At 41.1% G+C, this 23,162-nt stretch overlaps 1 protein-coding gene across 16 annotated transcripts in view; it reads left to right on the top strand.

Annotated features, from left to right (window-relative positions):
• The window catches only part of ALDH18A1 (aldehyde dehydrogenase 18 family member A1), a 48,049-nt gene extending 26,864 nt beyond the window's left edge, over positions 1 to 21,185 (top strand). For 15 of the 16 annotated variants that reach the window (XM_032116682.1, XM_032116680.1, XM_032116678.1 and 12 more), the window contains 16 exons: positions 1,537 to 1,760; positions 3,288 to 3,437; positions 3,528 to 3,632; positions 4,938 to 5,096; positions 5,606 to 5,696; positions 7,302 to 7,426; positions 8,727 to 8,871; positions 10,491 to 10,564; positions 11,215 to 11,314; positions 12,379 to 12,599; positions 15,285 to 15,422; positions 15,532 to 15,727; positions 15,883 to 16,004; positions 18,296 to 18,482; positions 19,371 to 19,466; positions 20,396 to 21,185. In XM_032116682.1, the coding sequence (XP_031972573.1) occupies positions 1,537 to 1,760; positions 3,288 to 3,437; positions 3,528 to 3,632; positions 4,938 to 5,096; positions 5,606 to 5,696; positions 7,302 to 7,426; positions 8,727 to 8,871; positions 10,491 to 10,564; positions 11,215 to 11,314; positions 12,379 to 12,599; positions 15,285 to 15,422; positions 15,532 to 15,727; positions 15,883 to 16,004; positions 18,296 to 18,482; positions 19,371 to 19,466; positions 20,396 to 20,577 (2,315 nt within the window). In that variant the 3' untranslated portion in view covers positions 20,578 to 21,185. The remainder of the gene's footprint in view (positions 1 to 1,536; positions 1,761 to 3,287; positions 3,438 to 3,527; positions 3,633 to 4,937; positions 5,097 to 5,605; positions 5,697 to 7,301; positions 7,427 to 8,726; positions 8,872 to 10,490; positions 10,565 to 11,214; positions 11,315 to 12,378; positions 12,600 to 15,284; positions 15,423 to 15,531; positions 15,728 to 15,882; positions 16,005 to 18,295; positions 18,483 to 19,370; positions 19,467 to 20,395) is intronic. The other variant, XM_032116679.1, reaches the window with a different exon arrangement.
• Positions 21,186 to 23,162: the final 1,977 nt, after the last annotated feature.

The following is a 23,162-nucleotide window of genomic DNA, read 5'->3' as shown; positions in this document are numbered from 1 at the left end:
AAAACCTGGACTGGATGGCTATGTCAGTTCCTCCCTGATTGCATGTGCAGCAAGTTAATGGGTTTGCATTTCCAGAAATGTTTTGCATGTGGAACGTGGGAGCTGATTTCACATCTCAGTCCCATGTAAAATAACTAAAAAAGATAGATTTATGCAGCCACAGAGGAAGATTAATGATTAGGACTTTAGTGGAGATGAATTGAATTCTCTGCTTGTTCTAGAACTGTTGTCTTTTCCCTTATTTTTCTGAAAAAATAAATGGTTTCTTTTCAGATACTGGTTATTTCTCAACAGCTATCTTCTTGGAACTTTCTAAACCCTGAAGCCAAGAGAACTGGAAATGAACTCCTTTCTGGTTATACTATGTAGGTTAGGCAAATACTAAATAGTAGTACTAAACAGTAAGGTGTAAGGCTGGAAATAACAGTCAAATTGTACTCCTTTGTCCAGTCTTTCCTATGTATTGTAGACCTTATTTACATTCACAGGTATTCCCTCGTGAAAATTGGGGTAAATGAAACTCCTCTCTAAATTCCGTTTTCTGTTTTTGTATGTGGAACATGTTAGTGCAGCCTTCATTTATGATTAGTCATTTAAGCTTCTTCTGTGTGTATAATGAACAAAAGATTTATTTAATTAAAACATTGTTAAATTACAAGTTTTTCTTCTATGTAGCACAATGTTCATTCCCGTCTTTCTCCAGTAACACCAAGAATAGGCACTTTAACTTATAAATGAATCTATTTCGTATTATAGAGCACCAAAATTAGAGATACTGAAGATATGAAATAAAATCAGGTAACTCTGACCATGGCATAGAATTCAGTTTACTGGGTTGTAAAGAAGCCTCTGCATCTTCAGATGATACATTGGCTAGGATTGACTAGAATAGAATAGTTAGTTGTAAGACTCTTAGAGTGGTCACCTAGTCCCACAGCTTGATGCTTCGGGACTGCCCAAAGCTAAAGCACATTGTGGACGTTGTCCAAATGCCTCCTGAACATTGACAGGCTTGGAGCACAAGCACATCTTCAGGAGGCCTGTTCCAGGGCTTGAACACCACCATGCGATGTTGAGCTCCTATGTCCGTCTTCTCCCTTCAATTCTCCCTAGCTGAGCAGTGTGCAAAAATACCTGGCTTCAAGATGTTGTAAAAGCTGTTTCTTTTCTAACAGTCAAGCTCTCTGTGCTACTTTAGACTGGAAAACTCTCTTAACTGTATCTAATGAGGCAAGGCAAAGGAGATTGTTTTCAAAACTAGTCCTTGAGATGTGAGCTATATAGGCTCTTTCACAGTGTCTTTCAGTTTGGTCTTCTAGATTCCCAGAGTCAGAGCTCTGTGATGCATGGGATATTGCCTTCTATACGTTAGGTATGGTTAGTGCTGCTCAGATATTCCTGTTTCTCAGTTTGTTTTGGTGAATTGAAAGCTAGCTTCTCATTCCCAGTCACTGAGACTTGTGTATTGTGAAGGGTTAAAAGTCTGAATGAAACACTTACAACTGCTTTTTCTTTTCTTTTTTTCTTTATCCACAGATGTCCCTTGCCATAACCAAAGATTAAGGAATGAATCCATCCGTTGTTGGAGCAACATTCCATTTATCACCATGCCACTCAGCCGTGCACATGGAAAATCATTTGCACACCGCAGTGAGCTGAAGCATGCAAAGCGGATTGTAGTAAAGCTGGGTAGTGCTGTTGTTACTCGAGGGGATGAGTGTGGCTTGGCCCTTGGGAGGCTGGCTTCTATTGTAGAGCAGGTAATTCTGTGACTGACCATTTGTGTTAACTTCAGGTACTCAGTGATTATTGGATGTTACAGAAGACTGTAGTGAACCATCGTAAAGTACTGATAGTTCTTTAAAACAATGTGTTAGCCTTTCCCCTTTCAACCCCCATGCTGCAGTACTATGAACCATGTAACTCAGTAAATTGTTTTTTGAAGGTGTGGTGGGTTGATTGTGACCATCAGCTAGCTAAGCATCCACACAGGTTTTTGTTTGCTCCCCTCACCTCTGCCCCACCAGCAGTGGGATTGGGAAGAAAATGAGAAGAGCAAAAGTAAGAAAACTCATGGGTTGAAATAAAGACAGTTTAAGAAGTGAAGGAGAGGGGAAAAGAAATCAGTGATGGCACTCAGTACCTCACACAAGCAGACTGACGCCGCCCCGCTAGTCCTTGAGTGGTGGCCACCTTGGAAGACAATCTCCTGTGTTTTGCTATTCTGTAACTCTAATTTTATTACTGTGCATGACATTATGTGGTGTGAGAGGTCCCTCTGGCTAGTTTAAGGTCAGCTGTCTCAAACGTGTCCTCTTTGAACTTTGTGCCCAGCTGCTAGCCTACCTGCTGGGAAGTGGAACAAGGAAAGCCTTGGTGGCTGTGCAAGTGCTGCTCAGCATGGGGGAAAGATAAGGCTTTGATGCTGTGCAGGCACTATTTAGCAATAGGCAAAACATTGGAATTTTATCAAAACTGTTTTAGAGCTGAAATCCAAAACACAGTATCATACAGACCCCTATAAGGAAAGCTAACTTCACCTTGGCCAAACCCAGTATAGAGGGAGAGATTTGCACAGTGAGGTTTTTATGCAATAAGTAAGAGACGTGGCTGGGGCATTAGTTGTCTCTAGTGGGAAGGTGGCACTGAAGTATGTGAACTCTGCAAAACAAATAAGTCAACCCTTTGTTCTTGATCAACTGAGCATTTGCAGAGTTGTTCCAGAGAAAAGCCTGAAACCTCATTACTTGTAGGAAAAACTGATGGGATCAACTCATGTAGTTCTTCTTTAAAATGAAAGGGTTATCTTGGCGAGCACTGGACATGTCCTTTCTGGGAAATAAAGTTAACGTAATATATTAAATTCATGTAAGACATTTAGCTTTGGGGCTTTGAAAGGAATCTGGCCAGATACATGTAAGGAGGAAGTAATCGAAAGCTTTACTATTGAGAGTTGGCCTCTTCACTTCCAGAATTCAAAGTTACTGGATAATGGTAGCTTTGGGAATAGATGGATTCAAGCATGTTTTTGTCACAAAAGCTGTTATTGTGAAAAGATGGTTTATCAGAAGTTATAGATTGCATGTCGTCCTTGGCACAGCTCCCAAGTGGCTAGGAAGGTGTGCAGAAGTATCTTGAAGGCTGATTGCCTTGCTTTGCACATCCATAGAGAAATCAAAACGCTTGTGTCAGCAGGAGTTGGTGAGCATGAGGTTATAGTAGCCAGAACTGTCTTGCTCAAACTTGATCGTATGCCAGGCCCTATTTCTTATTTCCTGTATTTACAGGTCTCAATGCTGCAGAATCAGGGACGAGAGATGATGATTGTCACCAGTGGGGCTGTAGCTTTTGGAAAGCAGCGGTTGCGTCATGAGATCTTGCTTTCTCAGAGTGTGAGGCAAGCACTTCATTCAGGCCAGAGTCAGCTAAAAGATATGGTGAGAGGCTGGTGGCACTCCTGCTTTTCCTTGAGTGTTGTGTACTGCCTGTTCAAGTCACTGCCTGACAGCTGCTCTTTGTCTTTGTAGGCTATTCCAGTCTTGGAGGCCCGAGCCTGTGCAGCAGCTGGGCAGAGTGGACTAATGGCTCTGTATGAGGCCATGTTTACACAGTACAGCATCTGTGCTGCTCAAGTAAGGTGTTCCTTCTTTCCTAGACTGACTTGCTACTTTTGGAGCTTATTATTGTCACATAAATGGTAGCTTATACAAGAGTGCCTTGTTAAATATTTCTGAAATGGAGTTATCTATCGTCAAGATAAAATGAATACGCTTTTTCTTATTGGAGTTCAGGTGTGTCCTGCTCTTTTGTAGTGGGGAGGGTCTGTTAAGATCTCTTCGCAAAAGCTAAAGTTGGTGGTCCAAACTGAGGGTTTAAAAACCACAAGTGACTAAACTGCGACACATTTTGTAAAGCTGACAGAAGTGCATATCCACACTTTAGAACTTGCTGTCCGTCTGCACTTCGAACCTTTCCAACTTGCAGGAGATGATATCCCTGGCCTGGGTCTTACACCGAAGGCTGGAACTGTATCAGTTGAACTACTCTTAAACAGGCTTTGCTTATCTTAGATACTCTGAAAATACAGAATTGCTTTAACTGTAAGGCCTTATTTGTTTAGACACTTTTCACGAATTTAGGAGCCTAGTATGAAGTCTTCTTACTGTAATATGGTAGAGCTGGTATGGCCAAATTGTTTATCATACAGCTAAAAATTACTATAGGTCATGCTGGATTGTAGTCTCATTCAAATCTGTAGACAGCTATCATTCCTTTGATATAAAAGAATTAATTGCCCGTGCCAAAAAACTTAGCATAGACATTGATTCCAAGTGCTGTTGTAACATTTGAGTGGTGTAGTTGTTTGCTTAGTTCTCAAATGTTCAATGACAGAGTAAGAACAACAACAACAAAAGTCTCTCCAGAGCAGACATTGAGGGGTTTTTTTGTCTTAAAACACCAAAAGAAAGGGATGCTATCTGCATGCAGGAGGCAAGATTATTTCAGAAGAACAGGTGAGTTCTAGTGAGCAGAAGAAAAGTCTTGATATAAAGCATCCCTTCTGCTTGCTACAAGTAGGAACATTAAAGTGGGAGGAAAAACTGGAAAGGCAACATCTTGAGCAATTTATTGAATTGTCTAGGGTCTTAGTAGTTATCATCAGCATCTATGTTCTGATTACAATCTTTTTTTCCAAGTTCATTCTTGGAGGGTGTGACCTATCAGCTTGAGATAGCCTATTACAGGCTTCAGTGGAATAAACCTGATAATGTTGTGGAAAGAATATTTGTGGCTTGTATTCTGTATCTTTTAAATGTGGCTTTTGTTTCTTTAGTGACCCAAAAAGCATGACTGTGTTATGTCATGTTAGTACATAAGTTTATATAATGTTCTCATAGGAAAGGTGTTAGGCTAAGTAATTTCTTTCTTCCTTTTAGATTTTAGTCACCAATCTGGATTTCCATGATGAACAGAAGCGTCGCAACTTAAATGGAACATTACATGAGCTTTTAAGGATGAATATTGTCCCTATAATTAACACTAATGATGCAGTTGTTCCACCTCCAGAGCCAAACAGTGATCTGCAGGGGGTAAATGTGGGTAAAGTATTGCAAGGGGGTGGGGGGTCCTGCTTGCAGAGGGTAGAATGCTGATGTGTACTTGACTAACGCCATAACCGGGGACCTCTGAAGTCTACAGCAGAGAAACTAAGATACAGAATTAGTATGTGGACAGAGGGTACTGGAAGACTATGTTGACTTGTCTGTATTTGGCATGATACGGTGTTGCAGGGTGTAACCAGGGCAAATATTGTCTGCTTTACTGAAAGCAAGCATGCCTCTGCAGGTCATCTAAGCCAGCACCCGTTCTTAAAACAGTGTCAGTTAATCTGGGCATTAAGGTGGAGAATGCAGGTACTGCTCACCCAGCTTGTTATTTGGATACCACTTTACTAAAGCGTATCACAAGATCACCTTTGAAGTTTCCAGTGGGTGTGGAAAAAGTAGCTCAGAAGGATTTGTTAGTGCTGAGGTAGATTGTTTTTTTGTGTTGGCACCTAGTTCCTCACACTATTCACTGCTTCTGGTACGCATGTGTATTGCAGGTTATTAGTGTGAAGGATAACGACAGTCTGGCAGCGCGACTGGCTGTGGAAATGAAAACTGACCTCTTGATTGTTCTTTCAGATGTAGAAGGTTTGTGAGTAATTTCTTTAATTTCTGATTTTAGTGAAGCACATCAGATTGTCAAACCAACCTCTTTTCCTGTTTTACTGATCTCTTCAGTTCATCTCTTTTACAAGGACAATTGCAATGTACTGCAATAACTCCTTAAGGCCTATACCCAATGTTGACGCTGTGGCATTAGCCAAAGACTGTCTGACACACTGTTGAATCTGTGTAGGTGAGAATGCATGTGAACCTGAGACCTATTCCAGAACCCACAATACCACGTGTACTGTGGTACTTCTGCTAGCTTCCGAGAGTTGTATGATAGTCAGGAGTAGTATGCAGGATAAAAGCTATGTGTCTTGAATCAGGAGTATAAACCAAATACTGTTCTGCAATAGTTTGTTTCTTCTGGCAGCAAGTTCTGTCAGTGAATTTTCGGTGTATTGCAAGTCCTGGTCATTGTTTTCCAGATACCTGGGTCTTGCCAGCTTTTTCTGTCTCCTTTACTTTTGGCTTACACTGCTCTAGTCTTCTGAGCTGTGTTGTTGTGACATAAGCTTGTCACCTATGGATGTTGAACTTCCTTATCTACAGAGAGGAGGGTAGTGGATACAGTTTCATATCAATGCAGTCCACATCACCCAAGTCACATAATCTTTTCATCTTCTCCAGATGGGTTTCTTTCAGTACATCCTGGACTTCCACACATGCTTGAGGCCCTGAGGAGGAATGAGGTGTCTTTCCATAATCACAGTTTCTTTTAGCAGATACAGCCGGGTTTCATGCTTGGTTCTAGTCAAAATGACTGTCTTAGAACAACTCATAAAAGCAATAGTCAAAATAGTTTGTAAAAAAACCCAAAAACCAGCACACCTGTCCTCCAAGCTTATTCATTCAATGTGACAACTTGTTTATGGAAAGATGTGTGTCCTCTACTTCCCAAGCTATCAAGGCTGGACACAGATAGACTGTGCCTGTGCTCTCTAATTTGTTGTGGCAGTATTTGTTCACATAGAATTTCTGGGAAGCGTAGTGGTGGAGTTGAAGTTTAATATGTTAGGTAAACCAAAGTGTCATTCAACTCCAAGCATAGTTATATTAAATTACTTGATTTAAAAAAATATTAATAAGAGTATGTCTCGGTAGTGTTGTGTTTCTTCTTAGTAGAATTCAATAGTTACCCTTTTTACATATTTCTGAATTGCCTGTTTTCTCACTGTGCAATCTGCCACTCAAGAATGTCATCTGAGTCTTTGGTGAGGAGGACTATTCTTTGCCTGTTCAGTTGGGGGTTTGTGTGTATGTAAGCCCTGACTTTGAACATCTAAAACCTGCAAACTGTCTCAAACCTCAAGCAAATGTCATTACCTCCAAGCTTGCTTGCTGCTATTCCGCATGTGGGTTTTTGCTTTTTTGTTTTTTAGGCTTTCAATAAACCTATACCTTTCGGGTCTGCCAGTTAAGTACTTTGTGCTTTCAGTTCCACAAAAAAAATGGAAGTTTTCAATCCTATAAAGTGGAACACAGTTTTTTAGCCTCATGTTGGTTGTTTTTGTTGGGTTTTTTTCTTTTTTCATGGGTGAGCTTTGGACATGAGGGTATATAACTGATTTTTACTATTTATTTCAGGACTCTTTGACAGCCCTCCAGGGTCTGATGACGCAAAGCTTATTGACATATTCTACCCAGGAGACCAGCAGTCTGTAACATTTGGAACCAAATCCCGAGTGGGAATGGGTGGCATGGAAGCCAAGGTAGAAATATGGAACATTTGCTTCGTATTCGGGAAGGAAAGGGAGCTACCTGAGATGATTATGCTTTGTGCTGCTGTTCAGGTGGATTATATTTAGTGCTGTGTACAGTCAGCCGGTCTCAGTATTCATTGCTGTGAGTACATAAACATGGGTGCGTTATGAGACTTCAGCATATATGTCCCTCATGAGGCTGAGATACCCACTACTGTAGTGTTAATTGCTGGAGGTTTCCCAGGGATGTGTCTGGAAAGTTGTGTGTAAAAACCAAAGTAGATCTTGACTAAGCAGGAAAAGACCAAAGTAAAAATCTTTACCAGTTATGTCACTGATTATTCCCTTTCCTGAAGAATCAGGTAAGGCACACTCTTGAGTATCAGAGCATGGACTGGAAAGTGGTAAAAGGAGGAGGCATTTGTAACTATGGGATGTACAAAGTTAATTCAGAAATTACTTTCCCTTATCTGTCTTCTAGGATAAGTTTAAACAATTCCAGGTATTGAAGGTAAAGCTGCCAAGGTCAGAGAGTACTTTTATTGTAAAAGTAATAATCTGTTAGAGTTATTTGGTGTCTTTTGAGTCCCATAGAGGCAAATCTTGATGCAGGTGTTGTAACAAAAGTTTGCTGCAGTTGAGAAGGTAGGCAACATTTTTGGAAAACTGTAGCATCGATAATAGGAAACAGATGGTAGCTCAAAGAACAAATCTCGATTTTCAGCGTGAAATTTGAGCAACAGTGAAGCAGTTGATGGTCTTTCAGTAGCTGAGTTTGATATGATAGGCCTATATGACATTTGTGTCATAGTGACTATGGACTGTAATACCAAATTGTACGACCATATTAGGAAAGCATAAGTGAGTAAGCAGAGAAGCTTTCACAATTAAATAAATGACACATACTTAAATATAGCAGTGGATAATACTGCCCAAACCTTGACTGGGAAAAAGAATGAAGGAAACCACTGGCAGTACCTCTGCGGCAAGTAGCATCTGGGATTTGAGAGAAATCGTGTTCTGCTCAAAAATGTGGAAAGAGGCTAATCTTAGGACTAGTCAGTACACCAGGATTTCAAAGGACCCTTACTAATAAGCTAATCCTGATGTAAACTTAACATACTGTAGAAGGACTAAGCAAATTTCAGTATTCCAACACTGAAGTTCAGAAATTCCTGAAGTGTGTTGAATGCTCTTTGAAAGTGTAAGTAATCAATCTGGACATCAGAGTGGGCCAAGAAATCTTGTTGAGAGTGGTGATCCAAATAACAAGTGAATCTCTTGCAACTGGCTCTGTCCTTTGCTGTAGGTGAAAGCAGCTCTGTGGGCCCTGCAAGGAGGTACTTCTGTAGTGATTGCGAATGGAACCCACCCAAAGATCTCAGGCCATGTCATCACAGATATTGTAGAAGGGAAAAAAGTTGGAACTTTTTTTTCAGAGGTAAAACCTGCAGGTGAGTACAGAGGTAATATGTACCTTGAGAGCTGTAGAGATTCCCTGAAAAACTAGAGTTAAAATTTGTCTGCAATAACTGAGAAACCACCCTCTGCTTGCAGAATGGATTTTGAAAGGTATTTTCTAAAATAGGGATAGAAACTGCTGAATTCCCTGCTCTTCTTCCCTCCAACTGATAAACTGGTGCATTAGACTTGCATTTGAAGAATGCAATGAGTAGAGTAGAAATTTTGCCTTTTGTAGTCTTGGGAGTTATCATCAAGTATCCATGATTTCAGTGTGAAAATATGGACATAGAATGTGCTGCTGAACTAAGGTCGTGTTTAGGTTTATTTTTTATCATAAATTTCTTTTATGACTCAGTCTTCTGGTATGGTAGGTAGGAATGTTTTCCTGCCACTGCATTGCTGGAACTGTGTAATGATTGCTGGATAAAATCAGACCAAAGATCCATGACTTAGCAGAATAGATACTGGAGTGATACTTTTGACTTGTAGTTCAAGCCAAGTGAATTTCTTTGTGTATAATAATCCTTAATGGATTTCTTGTGTAAATATGTCAAATCATCCTTTGAACCCACGCATCATTATGGTCAAGTGCCTTTTTGGTTAGCCCCACTATCATAAGCTGGTATCAGCAGTAAAGCTTTTAATCTTGTGGTCCCATTCTGAGTCACAAATATGGTAAATAGCAAAAGTCCGTCCCTGTGGACTGTTGTGGTGTTTACTCCAATCGTCTCTTTGTCTTCTATCTTCCAAAGCCCACACTTTGGAAATGCAAGTAGCTTTTAAAAATCAAGTATATCTGCTTACATACATGATTTTTCTCCAAAAACAGTAAAAAATGCCATATTTTGTAAAGTATGATGTCACTTCAAAAAGCTGTTTTAAGATGTCTTAAATTAGTCTAATTAATTTTATGTCCACAAGTTCCTTACTTACACTTCCCACTATAGCCCTCTATAATTTCTACTCTGGCAATTTCCATGGGACCCTTCTTAAATGGAAGTTGGGTTCAAGTCACCTGGTTTACAGGCTGTTTCAGGAGAGTTAAAAATGACAGTTTATCTGCGAGCTACTTGTGAATTCTTTGCTGAAATGCTACCTGAACACGGTGACTTGAAACAGAAACAGAACCTGTTTTATATAATTTCAGCACCGTGCTTCTAAAATGCATACAAGGAAAGACAGAGGGAAAGCAGTTTTTCTGCGAGCTGTTACTAGGGTTTTGGCTTCCATTATTGTTTGTGTGTTCCCATGCATACATTCCTCAGCTGGATACTTAAACTTTTCAAAGTTTGCCTCTTTTCTTTTGGTAGCTTACTATGCCCTGGAGACTTTGCTATCCTGTTGTTCTTTTGCCCTTTGTCAAGTCTCTCTGATACATGCTGCACATTTGCTGTGACACAGGGACAGAATCTTTGTGATGATTTTTTATGTAGGGACCATAACAGTATTTTTATGTCAGGTACATACTTTTCTGTCTTAGAATACAAGATTTTTCTTGAATTTGTCTGTTAAAAACTGTACCAGCTTTCATGCTCTGAACAAAGAATTGGAAGACAAACAGGCTAATGCCCACTTTGTCTGCATAGCATATTTTTGGGTTTTTTTGCAGGCCCTACTGTAGAACAGCAGGCTGAAATGGCTCGAGCTGGTGGCAGGACCTTGGCGGCTCTACAGCCTGAGCAGGTGACAAAACAATATGGCCAACTCGTTAAGACTGTGCATGTGTGGCAAGTTTTACAACACAGACTTACAACATAGATGGGCCCTTTGGGACAAGAATCTATTACTTCTGTGCCAGATGCATTGTTGGTATTGTAGCCTGCTCAAAGATGAGAAAAGCAAAAAGATCGTGTTCCTCTGTGAAGTAATAAGGGCTTTCATGTGGGGTTTATAAAAATTTTGATAGCATCAAATAACACACAGAAGTGAATTGTGATCAGAGCTGCTGAAGAATTGACTGGAGTAACCTGTTCCATTCACACCTGTGTGGAGTTCAGCATACAACACGTATACAAGAGCAGAGCTGTAGACAATTACTGCTCTGCAGCTGGGTGGGTATGATGTGGTAGAAGGTGCTCTTAAGGGAAGGACATGTGAGTTTGGTGAAGAAGACTGGGCAGAGAAAACAAGATAATAAAAAGCAAGGTAAAGGCTGAAGCAGTGTTCAGTCTTCTTTTTCAATGTGATGCAGGCTGGAAAAATCAGCTGGCCAGGTATCAGGAGAGTTAAGATAGTGAGAGGATGTGGTCAGCATAAATGGACTGTAGGAGCTAGATGTCTAAAAGCATGGACTTTGAGTAAGAAGTCAGTTCAGAAACGGTTTTCTCTTCCAGAGAGCAGAGATTATTTATCGTCTTGCTGACTTACTAACAGACCAGAGAGAAGACATTCTCTTGGCAAACAAAAAGGACTTGCAGGAGGCTGAAAATAAAGGTAATGTTTCAAGTCCTTCCATAGTAATGCTATGATCTTGGACCTCTCCGGGCCTCAAGACAAATGAGCAGAACTTATAATCTTCTGTCACCTGGGATTGGGCAGTGTGGGTGACATGGAATAGTGAACCCAGGAATTCAAGGGCTTGTCAGTGTAAACAGCTGCAGCTTCCTTCATTGCATAAAACAGATGCCTTCATCAGAGAAGATACTGAGGCAGTGCAAAACACCAAGTGGTGTATTGTTAAAAAAAAAAAGAAAGAATGGAACAAATATCTCTGCTACTGTCATGCATAAAGTGAGTATTTTCTGGACTGGTTAATGTAATATTTGGTTCCTGAAGGGCATTTAAATTGATGCTCTCCAAAGAGAACCGTGTCCCCTTCTGATTGAGGAAGGTTCTCTTTAGGTGGCTCAGATGAAACCCATCCTTTGGCGTTAGATTTATGCATTCATTGAGAAGCTGGAATTGAGATGTGTATATGTTGGCATAGCAAATACGTGAAAAGAACACATCATGAATTGTAATACTCTGTGGAAGGCACCACTGACCAGAGCATTTGAGGGGACATTGCTGGGTTAACTTATTGTTTGAACATGTTCAGACTGAAAAAGTTCAAGTTGTTCTTGCCCAGTCTGCACAGAAATGCTATGCATGTGTCTGTGCTTTTGTGCTTTCCGTTTGTAAAACGGAAAGATGAAATTACTGCTCAGACCTTCCAGAAGTACTGCAAAGGTAGAAATTTGTAAGAAATTCAGTCATGCATTCAGTACATGAAATAGGACAAACTTTATCTTTCTGGGTGTTGATGGTTTGTGCGGTTGCTTCATGCACAAAGCGCTTAAACCACATTAACTGAAAATGTGGTGGAAGAAATCATCATATTTGAGGGTTTTTATTGTGACTACTGGACTTAATGCTGTGTATGTTTAATCACAGGTAGGTTACTTGCTAGGGTGTGGGAAATACCTTAATTTTCCTTAGGTTCAGCACTCGTTTAAGTCACTTTTGCTTGAGCCTAGGAAGACCAATCTATCTTCATCACAGCTTTTTCTTTCTTTTAGGGAGATTAGCACTCCCTTTGTTGAAACGCCTAAGTCTGTCTACTTCAAAGCTGAACAGCTTGGCTATTGGTCTGCGTCAGATTGCAGCATCCTCACAGGACAGCGTCGGCCGTGTGATTCGACGAACTCGAATAGCAAAAGACCTGGATTTGGAGCAGGTGACAGTGCCAATTGGTGTCCTTCTTGTGATCTTTGAGTCTCGTCCTGACTGTCTTCCACAGGTATGTAAGGAAGGTAGATTACACTGTTGGGTATTTCTGTTGGTGAGCAAGTAAGAGACTACAAGAAGTATTGTTTCAAAGGACTCTGGCTTGGATTCATCTACAATTGATTTTGTTGGCATCCCTATTTTTTTATGCAGAGATCTTTTCAGAACTTGCTTCTGCAGTGTTCAGTTAATCATTTGTCTTATGCCAGGATTAAGACAGGTGTGTTAAGGGCAAATGCCTTCCTTTGCAGCACTGTGTGGAAGTATTGCTGTAAGTAAATGCTGTTATAAAATGCATGACAATATGGGTGCTGAACTAATGCTGCAGAGGCAACCTTGGTCTTACTTTCTAACTCCTAACTACTGACCAACTGAAGTAGATTTTAAAATGAAAACAAAAAAACCCCCTTGATTATCAACATTTCTTCCCACAATTAACATTAGGTATCTAGGAAGCTTGATTGAGGAGTTCTCTAACATATGAGCAGGTGTTTGAGTAGAAAAGGATGGGTACAGCCACTTGAAGAGGATGTGAGGCTCAACTAGTGGACAGCTTTGTACTTCATGCCAGATTTTTGTGAGTAGTCCCCATTTCACAGTGAAAAGGAGTATGCTGTAGGAAGAAACAAAAAGGCACTAGTCTCCCTTGACTACCAGCTCAGTTTGTTACCGATAACCAGTACGTTATGTTGTTGAATTCTAGTCTGTCTTCCTGGACTTCAACCCAGGTCTCTTGCCTTGCGTAGCTGATGTCTTCCTCTTTCTCTTCACTCTGTCTTAAAACTAACAGCAGACTGACTCCTGTTGGCTTCCCTGCCCTGCCCTCCCTTCCCCTGCTTTGTTTTACAGGCTTGGGATAGCTTGTCTTGGTAGTTGCTGTGCTTCTTGCCTGTTTCCTGTCCTCATACTCACATCAGGCTTCCTGATGCAACTTCAGAGGATCACCTTTAATAACTCTGTGTTTGAATTGCATGATTTCTGTCCCATCCTGTATCTGATAGCAGGAGGGTCTCTGATTGCAGAGGAGCAGTTCCCTCCTCTTAGTTTACTACTGCATCTCATGCTTGTTTGGGTTAAGATTTAATAAGCTTCTAGTGAGCATATACAAACAGCATGTTTGCCTCTAATACAAGGCAAAATTGCAAGCATCCTTCAGAGACTGTTTTATATAAATTCCACCAAATTCAGTTGTTGCTCTGAACTATAGTCATGCTCTATTAGTCTTTGAGACTGAACCATTTTGAAACCCCTTACCTTGTGTCCTACTTTTAATCACACAAGTTTTTGATTTTTGTGTCTTAATTCTTGGTATTTTTTTCTTCTCCTTTTTTCAAACCAGGTCAAAACCTTTCTTTTAATCTTATCCCTCTTTATTTAAATAAACTTATTTGTTTAGTTTTCATTTGTGATACTGATCTGGAGGGGCAGATACTTAGAAGGTACTTTTAAAATACAATCAGGCGGCTTTTTAATGTCTAGTTATATAATTTAAAAAGACACACGATAGCTATGTAAGGCAGACTTCCCAGACTGCTATACTTCCGTGTGTTTTTCTAAAGTGTTTCTTATTTTTCAATATTCTTTTCCAATGAGGTAGAATATCAAGCATTGTGATTATTATTGCCCATTTGATACTAGAAGGGGAAAGATCTGGCTGGTTATTTTATGAATCAGGATCTGAAGTGTGCCACCAAGCTAACTTCTTGTTAGGTGTGAGCCTGGCTAATTTTGGCATCAGCATCTCAACAATGTACAATAGATACTCTGATGAGTGTAGGTTTGGTGATGATATATACAGGTGATGATGATGATATGTATAATCTTTCCCAGAAGATAGTAATACAGCAAAATAACTTAAAATACTGAGTTTGTTCATTCTAAAGGTTGTGGAGCGGAGGTGATTTTGTTTTTCGAAGGAGTACATGCTTTTAAACTTTTTTTTAAGTTGGTGGACAAATTGTGAGTCCATTGTGAATGAAGTTGGGATGAGGAGTACAAAAAAGGATACAAAAGTAAAATAAGTTTTGAAAAAGAGATTTATTGTGTCTGACATGCTCCTAGGTAGAAAAGAACGAAAACCTCTTGTGTTGCTGGACTTAAATGGGTGAAATCTGACACTTTAAACAGAAGGGTAGCAATATCTGTCGGGTTCTTCTGGTGATAAACATGGAAGCAAAGATGATGCTGGGCCTATTGTCTGAAATATTTTTTTCTCCACACTTAGAGCAAGTGTTGTCTGTCTGTGACTGCTATTTTAGACAGCATGATGAAAATGTTTTTCCTGTTCATAGGAAGAGCTTATTTGCCACTCTGTGCTGGAATGGCGAGGCACAAGAGTTCTTGCTCCTGAAATTATTCTCCTTGGGGTAATTGCCCACACAGTTACCCAATTCATATGAAGCCATATGAAACTGTGTCCATAGTTTCCTCTGACTTGTTCACTGTAGTCTTCCCATGGCAATAGTACCCTGAAAACTCAAGTTTGTTCCTGAAACACTAGCACATTTAATTTCTGGAGTTAAATGTGGTGCTACTTGTAATGGTCTTTTGGAGCTAAAAAAAGAAAACTGTAGACTAATATTGAGTAAATCAACTGAACAAAAAATCCTGGTTTTATTTTGTGGGTGTTATTCTGACGGAAGAACCAAATGACATTTAAGGGTTGTTTTTTTTTCCCTGTAATAAACTCATTTGACAGGTGTCTGCTTTGGCTATAGCCAGTGGAAATGGTTTACTACTTAAAGGAGGGAAAGAGGCAGCAAATAGTAATCAAATCCTTCATCATCTGACACAAGAAGCACTCTCTATTCACGGAGTCAGAGATGCAGTGCAACTGGTAAGCACCTAGGGTTAAATCAACTATGTCTTTGGTATGCTATGTATAGAAAGTGTAGGCAAAACTTGAGAGTTCAAACTGTAAACTCTTTGTATTGCAACTACCACAGGTGAACACAAGAGAGGAAGTAGAAGATCTCTGCCGTTTGGATAAGCTGATAGATCTTATCATTCCACGTGGTTCATCACAGCTAGTCAGGAATATCCAGAAAGCTGCTAAGGGAATCCCAGTGATGGGACACAGTGAAGGGATCTGTCACGTGTATGTTGACACGGATGCCAGTGTTGAGAAGGTCACACGAATAAGTAAGCTGTGGGAGGGTGATTTGAATCTCATGGGTGTAATTGAACTTTGGACTATGCAATGTAGTTATGGTAATTTATAATTCATATAATATCCAAAATATTTGTTGTAAATATGTATGTATTTATGTAACCAATTATTTACTCTTAAACCTCAGTCCGAGACTCAAAGTGTGAATATCCTGCTGCTTGTAATGCTCTGGAAACTCTCTTAATTCATCGAGACTTGCTGAGAACCCCGTTGTTTGATCAGATCATAGACATGTTGAGAGTAGAACAGGTTAGTCACTCATACTTGTGTTTTGTTTTGTGGTTTTTGTTTGATTTTTTTTCTAAAACTTTAGAAGCATTTGGTCTGGCTGGTGTAGCCCTGTTTACATGGCATAACACTTTAGTTACCCATATGTGTCTTTGTACATGTCAATGAAATTTGCTTCTACATACAGTGTCAAGTGTTTCTGTAGAAATTATCTGAAAGTAGCTTATTCAGGACAGCTACAGACTGTTACTGGGATACTTTTGCTATATACTTCCTTGTATATAGCAAAAATAATCTGCTGCCTTAAAAGAGCATATACACAACCCTTTCTCTACCCTTTCCAATTCAGCCAGATGCAAAGCCTCTTCTTCCTGAATCTATCTATTAATTTAGCTTATTACCCAAGTGAATTCCCTTCTGTTTTTATCCTTTCTGAACTTGCTTCATACACGTGTTTTTTTTAAATTTTCCTCTTGCATGCCCTTTATTCCTACCCGTTTTCCCTCCTGGTATGTCAAAGGACATCAAAAGGCCAGTTGTACTAATTAGTTGTCTAGACACAAGCAATGTTTTTTCAGTAAAGGTAGCAGAGATGCATCAGGAAGACATATCCATGAAGTAGTATGAATTGCACATAAAATCAAGGGTTTTCACACAGTACTGTGTATTTGGCAAATAGAGTGTACAGGCAGTGATTAATGCAGGATAGAGAGGTCATACATTTCAATGATGTTAAAAGGGTTATAGTAAAAGAAGCTGATAGGTAGGCAGGAGCAAGTTCTCAATGTTTGGGGCTTTTTAATGTCTCGTTTGGTTGTTTCTTGGGAAGGGTAGACTGCAAGGTTGATGCATCTTGGATGGCAGGAATATGAGTACTAGTGCATTTCCACCACCACCCACCCATCTCCTTATAAAGTGGGGAGGATATTACCTCTGTCCAATCTGACGTGACAACAAGAAACATGCAAATATTGGGCAGGATTATGCAATAAAGTAATTTATAGTTGCACAAGAAAATGCTGGTTTATAGATGTCTTCTTAAAAGCCCTCACATTTAGTAGACTTAAGCCTTATTTCCCATTTATGCTTGTCTTGTCAAAATTTCTTGTGTTTCATTTGCATGGGATTTCTGTGCTGTATCTGTTCTAAATTATCTCTCATTGTTTAGGTGTTTCAGCAGAGGTTGATAATGTGTTAAAATCTTTTTTATAACAAATGAAAAATATCCGTGTGAGTTTTCTTGGCTTTGGACCCAGTAACTTTGTGTCTGAGATGTTCTTCAGAGAGGGCTGGTATCAATTTATAAAGTAAAAGGATAAAAGCCGTTCAAGATGTTAAGACTTCTGTAGGTGCCAACTTGGAAGCATTCCTTTTGTTATTCTCTGCATTGCATTGCTGTCTTAAAACAAAGTCTGGCTGCAGATTTTAGCTGTTTTCCTAGCAGTGCTACACTGGCCTTTTCTGCCTGATGACTAAGTGATGCAATTGCTTTAAGTAATTTCAGATGATTCCTGAATTAGGAGCTTGTCATGGTGGGTAGCCAATCTAGCATGTCAGTTATTGTACCTTGTAGCTAATTCACCTATGTGCCAAGTTTACCAAAGTATAGGTGTATTTTTCTTACACTGCATGCATGTTGTGAATTAACTCCAGTCAGTGGCTAAGCACCATCCAGCTGCCTGCTTACTCTCCCCTGCTCCAAGTGGGACAGGAGGAGAAAATGAGAGCAAAAGCAAGGAACCTTGTCAGCTGAAAGATAGCTTGATAAGTGAAGGAAAGAGGAAGAAGAAAGGGGACAAAGAGGAGGAAACAACCCAATAAAAAAAGTAAACCCCAAAACAAAACTAAAAACCCACCGGCCCCCCAAAATACCCACAAGGCAAAGCTAATTATTTGCTGTCTGCCACAAACAAACCAATGCCCAGCCAGTCTCTAGAGCAATGCCTACCTTCTTCAAAAACCCCCTCCCCTCAGTTTGTATTGCTGCACATGACATTGTATGGCATGGAATACCCCTTTGGTCAGTTCTGGTCAGCTGCTGGCTCTGTCCCCTCCCAACTTTCTGCACACTCCCAATCTTCTTGCTAGGGGCACAGAGATGGAGCAGGGGGGAAGAGAGAGCCTTGATGCTGTGCAAGCTCTGTTCAGCAACAGCCAAAACATTGGTGGGTTTTTAACACAGTTTTAATCACAAGTCCAAAACATAGCACCACAGGGACTACCATCCATCCCATATTGAGTACAAGAAGCTACACTTTCACCTGAAAGGCTCTGGTATGGTCAGTAGCCACAAAATGTTTCTGGTATTGCAGGTGAAGATTCATGCTGGCCCAAAGTTTGCATCTTACTTGACATTCAGCCCTTCAGAAGTGAAATCTCTGCGCACAGAATATGGGGACCTGGAGTGCTGCATTGAGGTGGTGGACAGCGTTCAAGAAGCCGTTGAACATATCCACAAGTATGGAAGTTCCCATACGGATGTTATTATCACAGAGAATGGTTAGTGACCAGGCTTCTTCTTTAAGCTGCTGTTTTGGTTTGACTGCTAATTCCTGGTGTTAGAGTAAGTAACTATATTGTAGTAGTTCTTCTCTTGGGTCTGTGCCAGTTCAAAACTTTACTAGAGCTGTGCCAAGAAAAAGGTTGACTCTCCAACCAAACCAAGCCCAGAACTTCTGAGAATCAGCTGCAGTAAGGTCATGTTGATCTGCGACTGGCCAGTGTGAGTCAAGTAGGCTTCTGTTTCTGTATTTCTTTCTGAGCTTAAATGCATGTCACTAAAAAGCATGCATTTGATACCATAACCACTGCCACAAGACCTGGTGAAACTAGTGATTTGTACTGGAAATAGAGTTGCTTTTGAATGTCTGTCTTGTTGCTACAGGCTACTGATCTCCAAGTTCACACACTTGCATGTGGCATTTCTGCATTGTACGTCTCAAATATTACCTGCAATAGCAATTGAGTTTAGGATTTTTCAGTAACTGGAGCAATTCCATGGTTGACACTATTGGAGAGCTGACAGTAGCTTAACTATCGCAGTTTGAATGACAAATGCTGTTTGGGGCAGCTGTTCTTTCTCCCTGGTCATGCAACTAAATCCCTCTTTGAAGGCTCTAAACTAAATGGAGTTAGAATTGGACATCTTTTTGCTTTTTTCTAATCTTTGCAAGCTTCTTCTAAGATTTGCAGTATCTACTTGATAAGCATACTGGGAGGAAGGTATAAATGAGCTTGGCTTAGCCCAGGCTGTTTAAGTACTGTCTGGTAAGGTGGCATGTGAAAGATATGTTGTTATATCCGTTCGCTGTTTTATGCTGTGTTTATTGGAATACATGATCATTCTGTATGTAATGGATTTTACTTTTGTCTCTGCCTCTTTTGCAGAGAAAACAGCAGAGTTCTTCCTCCAGCATGTGGACAGCGCTTGTGTTTTCTGGAATGCCAGTACGCGATTCTCTGATGGCTATAGATTTGGACTTGGTAAGAGGGAGGATATTGTGGGGTTGTGACTGCAGAATTTTCTGGTGTGTGAAAAGTGTGGCAGTATGAACCCTGAAAGATAGGATTAGTCTCGTATCTTACTGTCTAAAAAAGGTTTTCAGGAAAGGTATTGTATGAAAAGTTGAAGCCTAGAAATTTCGTCCACACAAAGATGTTTTGGATCCTTTGAAGCTCTATTCAATTGCAATAAAGTACGCTGCATGCATATAGTGATAGAACAATGCAGTACAGGATGTGAAAGTGCTGAACAGCTTTCCGTTTGTTTCTAATAATGCTGTAAAGAATGCAATGCTTTGGTCCTGCTGGGCAGATTGAGATGCTGTCCAGTGTGCCAGTCCTGTAGTAGTATTAAGGAATGAAGGGCAGGAACCAAACTGAGTATCAGCTGCTTAAATAAACAGGTGCACCTACTGTGAATTGCAGAAGACAAGGGAAACATTCTTTCATGAGGTGGAAAATCAGAAGTCTCCACTACACACTATTACTGTGTCAGCTGGAACAGTGTTCCATGTGACTAAAAAATTCCAGTTAAGGTCTTTCAATATCTCCTTAATGTGATAAAAAGGACAGAAGATCATAATCTTACTAGTTTTACTTTTTTTTTTTTTTTTTTTAAGGATTATGCCCTCAGATCAGTCTAAGATCAATGTAAGAGATACCTCTCTCTCTCTTGCATCTTTTTCTTTCTGAAAGTAACTGTAACAGCCAGAAGTATAAACATTACAATTTAAAATGTAATTGTTAACTCCTTGAGCTTCTCTATCAGGTAAATAGAACTGGTATTTGGAGAGGAGCAGAGAATGGCAGGTCCCTGCAACGCAGGCAGCTTTTTTACTTAGAGGTGCAAAACCGTTTAGTATGAACATCATCAGAGGATTAATTGGCTTTATCTTGGGTGTTTCCTACAGGTGCTGAAGTGGGAATTAGTACTTCGCGTATCCATGCACGTGGACCAGTGGGAATTGAAGGACTCTTAACTACGAAGTGGTTGCTGAGGGGGGACAATCATGTTGTTTCTGACTTTTCAGAGCATGGGAGCATGAAGTATCTTCATGAGAGCCTCCCTCTCCCTCAGAGAAATGCCAGCTAAAAACGTTGGGGAGAAAACCCAGGGGTATAATTATTTCCTGAAGATGTTCAGGCTTCAGGATAATCTCTGGTGAAGGAGTTTGTTTTTCATCTTCAAAAACATTGTCTTTGATCATTGTGCAGTACAATGAATACAAAATGATCCCATCAGTGAGAATTTCCCCTCCCCACTTTCAGTTTCCTTAAATAGTATCTGCAAACTGACTTCGCTTCTCCTAGAGACAGATTTTTTCAAATCGTACAGGTAACATAAGGAAGGATTTCAGTATCGACTACATTCCTTTTTTATCCCAGTGCTCCTTGTAGCAAGTATGTTTGGTGGTGGAGCATAATTTTTTTTTTCCTAAGTTTTGTTTTATTCGAGTACCTGTTCTGGAGAACAGACTCAATAGTTTTGGTTTTGAGGGGTTTTTTCTTCAGACTTATGATCATGGCATCTCTTTAAAGCCAGAAAGCTTTATGCTTAATTCCTTTCTATTTGATCAGTCTTGAGATAGGGGGACAGATGTTCCAAATGTATAGTAAGCTTTTGACCAAGAAACCTTTTATATCCAATTCTTTGTATTGTTGACTATTGTAGATAAATAACATAATTGTCTGCTACATTAATTTTGTTACTTATTTGTATCAAAGGTTTATTTTCCTTTGGTTTTATATGAAACTTACTCCAACAACACTTTGATGATGGCTTGTCCAGAATGAAGCTCTCCATCTGCACGAACGCTCCCCTTGGTACACTGCAGCCCCGCTGCACGGCTGGCGGCCCGAGCTCCCCGCCGGCTGCAGGACATCCCGCTCTTGGTCCAGCACTGCTGGGGGGTCCCGGTGTGATACCGCCCTGCCAGGGCGCCATTTCCTTTCCTGCCCGCCGCTCTCCACCACTGTCCTGGCATGGGTGGTGGACGCACCACGCTCAGGATCCTGTGCTGCTGCACCCCTTTCTCCAGTCACAGGGGCATCATGACGGCACGGGGTGCATCTCCCCTCTGAGTAGGATGCTGAGGGCCAGCGGACACGGGTGAGGCGAGCGAGATGCCTTGGTAGGTGTGGATGGCTCCTGGTCGCTGAAGGTGGCATGGCAGGGGAACTTAGGTCAGCACCAGCGGGTTGCGACACAGAAGCTTACGGGGGGGCTTTGCCTGGCCGTGAGGGCCGTGGTGCCATCGCGATGACGGGCGATGCGTGCGCTCAGCCCCGGGTACGCAGATATCTGGCAGTGGGCGGGCCCAGGGCAGGGCAGTGGTACTGAGGCTTGCCTGCCTGGGCTTGCTGGCGAGTAGCAAGGAAGATGGCTTCAGACCCCTATTCCTTGGAAGTGAAGGTGAGGGAAGGACACTGAGGAGGGGGGCAAAGTTGGGAACTGCAAGGAGGGGTTTAAAGTCCTTGTAGGGGGAGAGAGCTGTTCAGGAGCGATTCCCTTGGAGCAGGCCAAGGGAGCAGATTAGTTCTCGGCACAATGTGAGGATTGTGCCCAGGAAGGCAGTTCCAGCACCTGTCTGTATTGTGTAAACTCTGTTAGTCAGTCTTCTGCATCGTGCACTGTACCTTCCTCGGGTCTTGATGTCTCCGTAGCTCTTAGTGATCACTAGGCACCTCCCGAGAGTCTAAAGTGCATTGCCTCATCAGTGTACTGCCTGTTGAGCCTTTCTTGTCTTGCAATTATAGCTTAAGGTGTGGATCTGTCTGGTGTCTATCATATTGGAGATATTTCTGAGCAGTCACATCTCACAGTGGTGAGCCAGGTGGTGCCTTCAGCTCCACTTCTGTGAGTTCTCTTTTGACAGAGTGGTCTTCAGGGATCACATCCCCATGTGCATAACAGTCTTTTGTCTTAAAGCTTGGCTTCTTGCTCATCCATTGTTCTGCTTTTCATGGCTCTCATCTCCGCTGATGGCTGCAGCAGTCACCACTTTCCAGGGCTGCTGTAGAGCACCTGCACTGTCCTGGCACATCGCTGCTGGCATATTCCCTATGGAAGTCATTCTTGCTCATGCGCTTATCACGTCTCACAGTCAACGTTGCTTGGGGTATTGGGTGTCTGTGTCATGGTTGGAGCTGCCCTGCCCAGGGGTGTAGCAATACTAAAGACAGGGTAGCACAGCCTCAGGGTGGTGTGGTAGTACATTCATCTGTCTAGATACTTCTGGCAAAGCCGATACAGCTAATCTTTGGGCTGTAGATGGCTGGCACAGTTATCTTGATTGTCTTTTGAGGGCTCTGGCCTTCAGGGAGCAGTAGTTCGTGCGGTAGTGGAGTGGGCTGGGTCATGAATATGCCTTGGCTTTTACTGGTGGGGCTCAGTATCTGGGTTCTTTTAGCTGTGTTATTGTAGAGTAAACTAGAACTGGACAGAGTTGTTTTTTGATAGACCTTGTCATGAATTTCAAAAACAAAATGTGAATGTGAATGCTCAGGTACTTCTGATGAATTTTTAAAGCCTACAGGCTTCTAGCTGCTGAGTTGCCTGATGAGTTCTTTGGTCAAAGCCTGGAATTTTGTTTTTCAAGGTTTGGAAAAAAGTTACAATAGGCTTTGTGTTGAGTGTGAGGGAATGAGAGCGCTGATCAGGTTTTATTTAACTGTAAA

The sequence above is a fragment of the Corvus moneduloides genome, chromosome 8 (assembly GCF_009650955.1).
Source record: "Corvus moneduloides isolate bCorMon1 chromosome 8, bCorMon1.pri, whole genome shotgun sequence".
NCBI lineage: Eukaryota > Metazoa > Chordata > Aves > Passeriformes > Corvidae > Corvus > Corvus moneduloides.
Note: the sequence above shows the minus strand (reverse complement) of the source record. Positions and strands in the feature narration are given on the sequence as shown.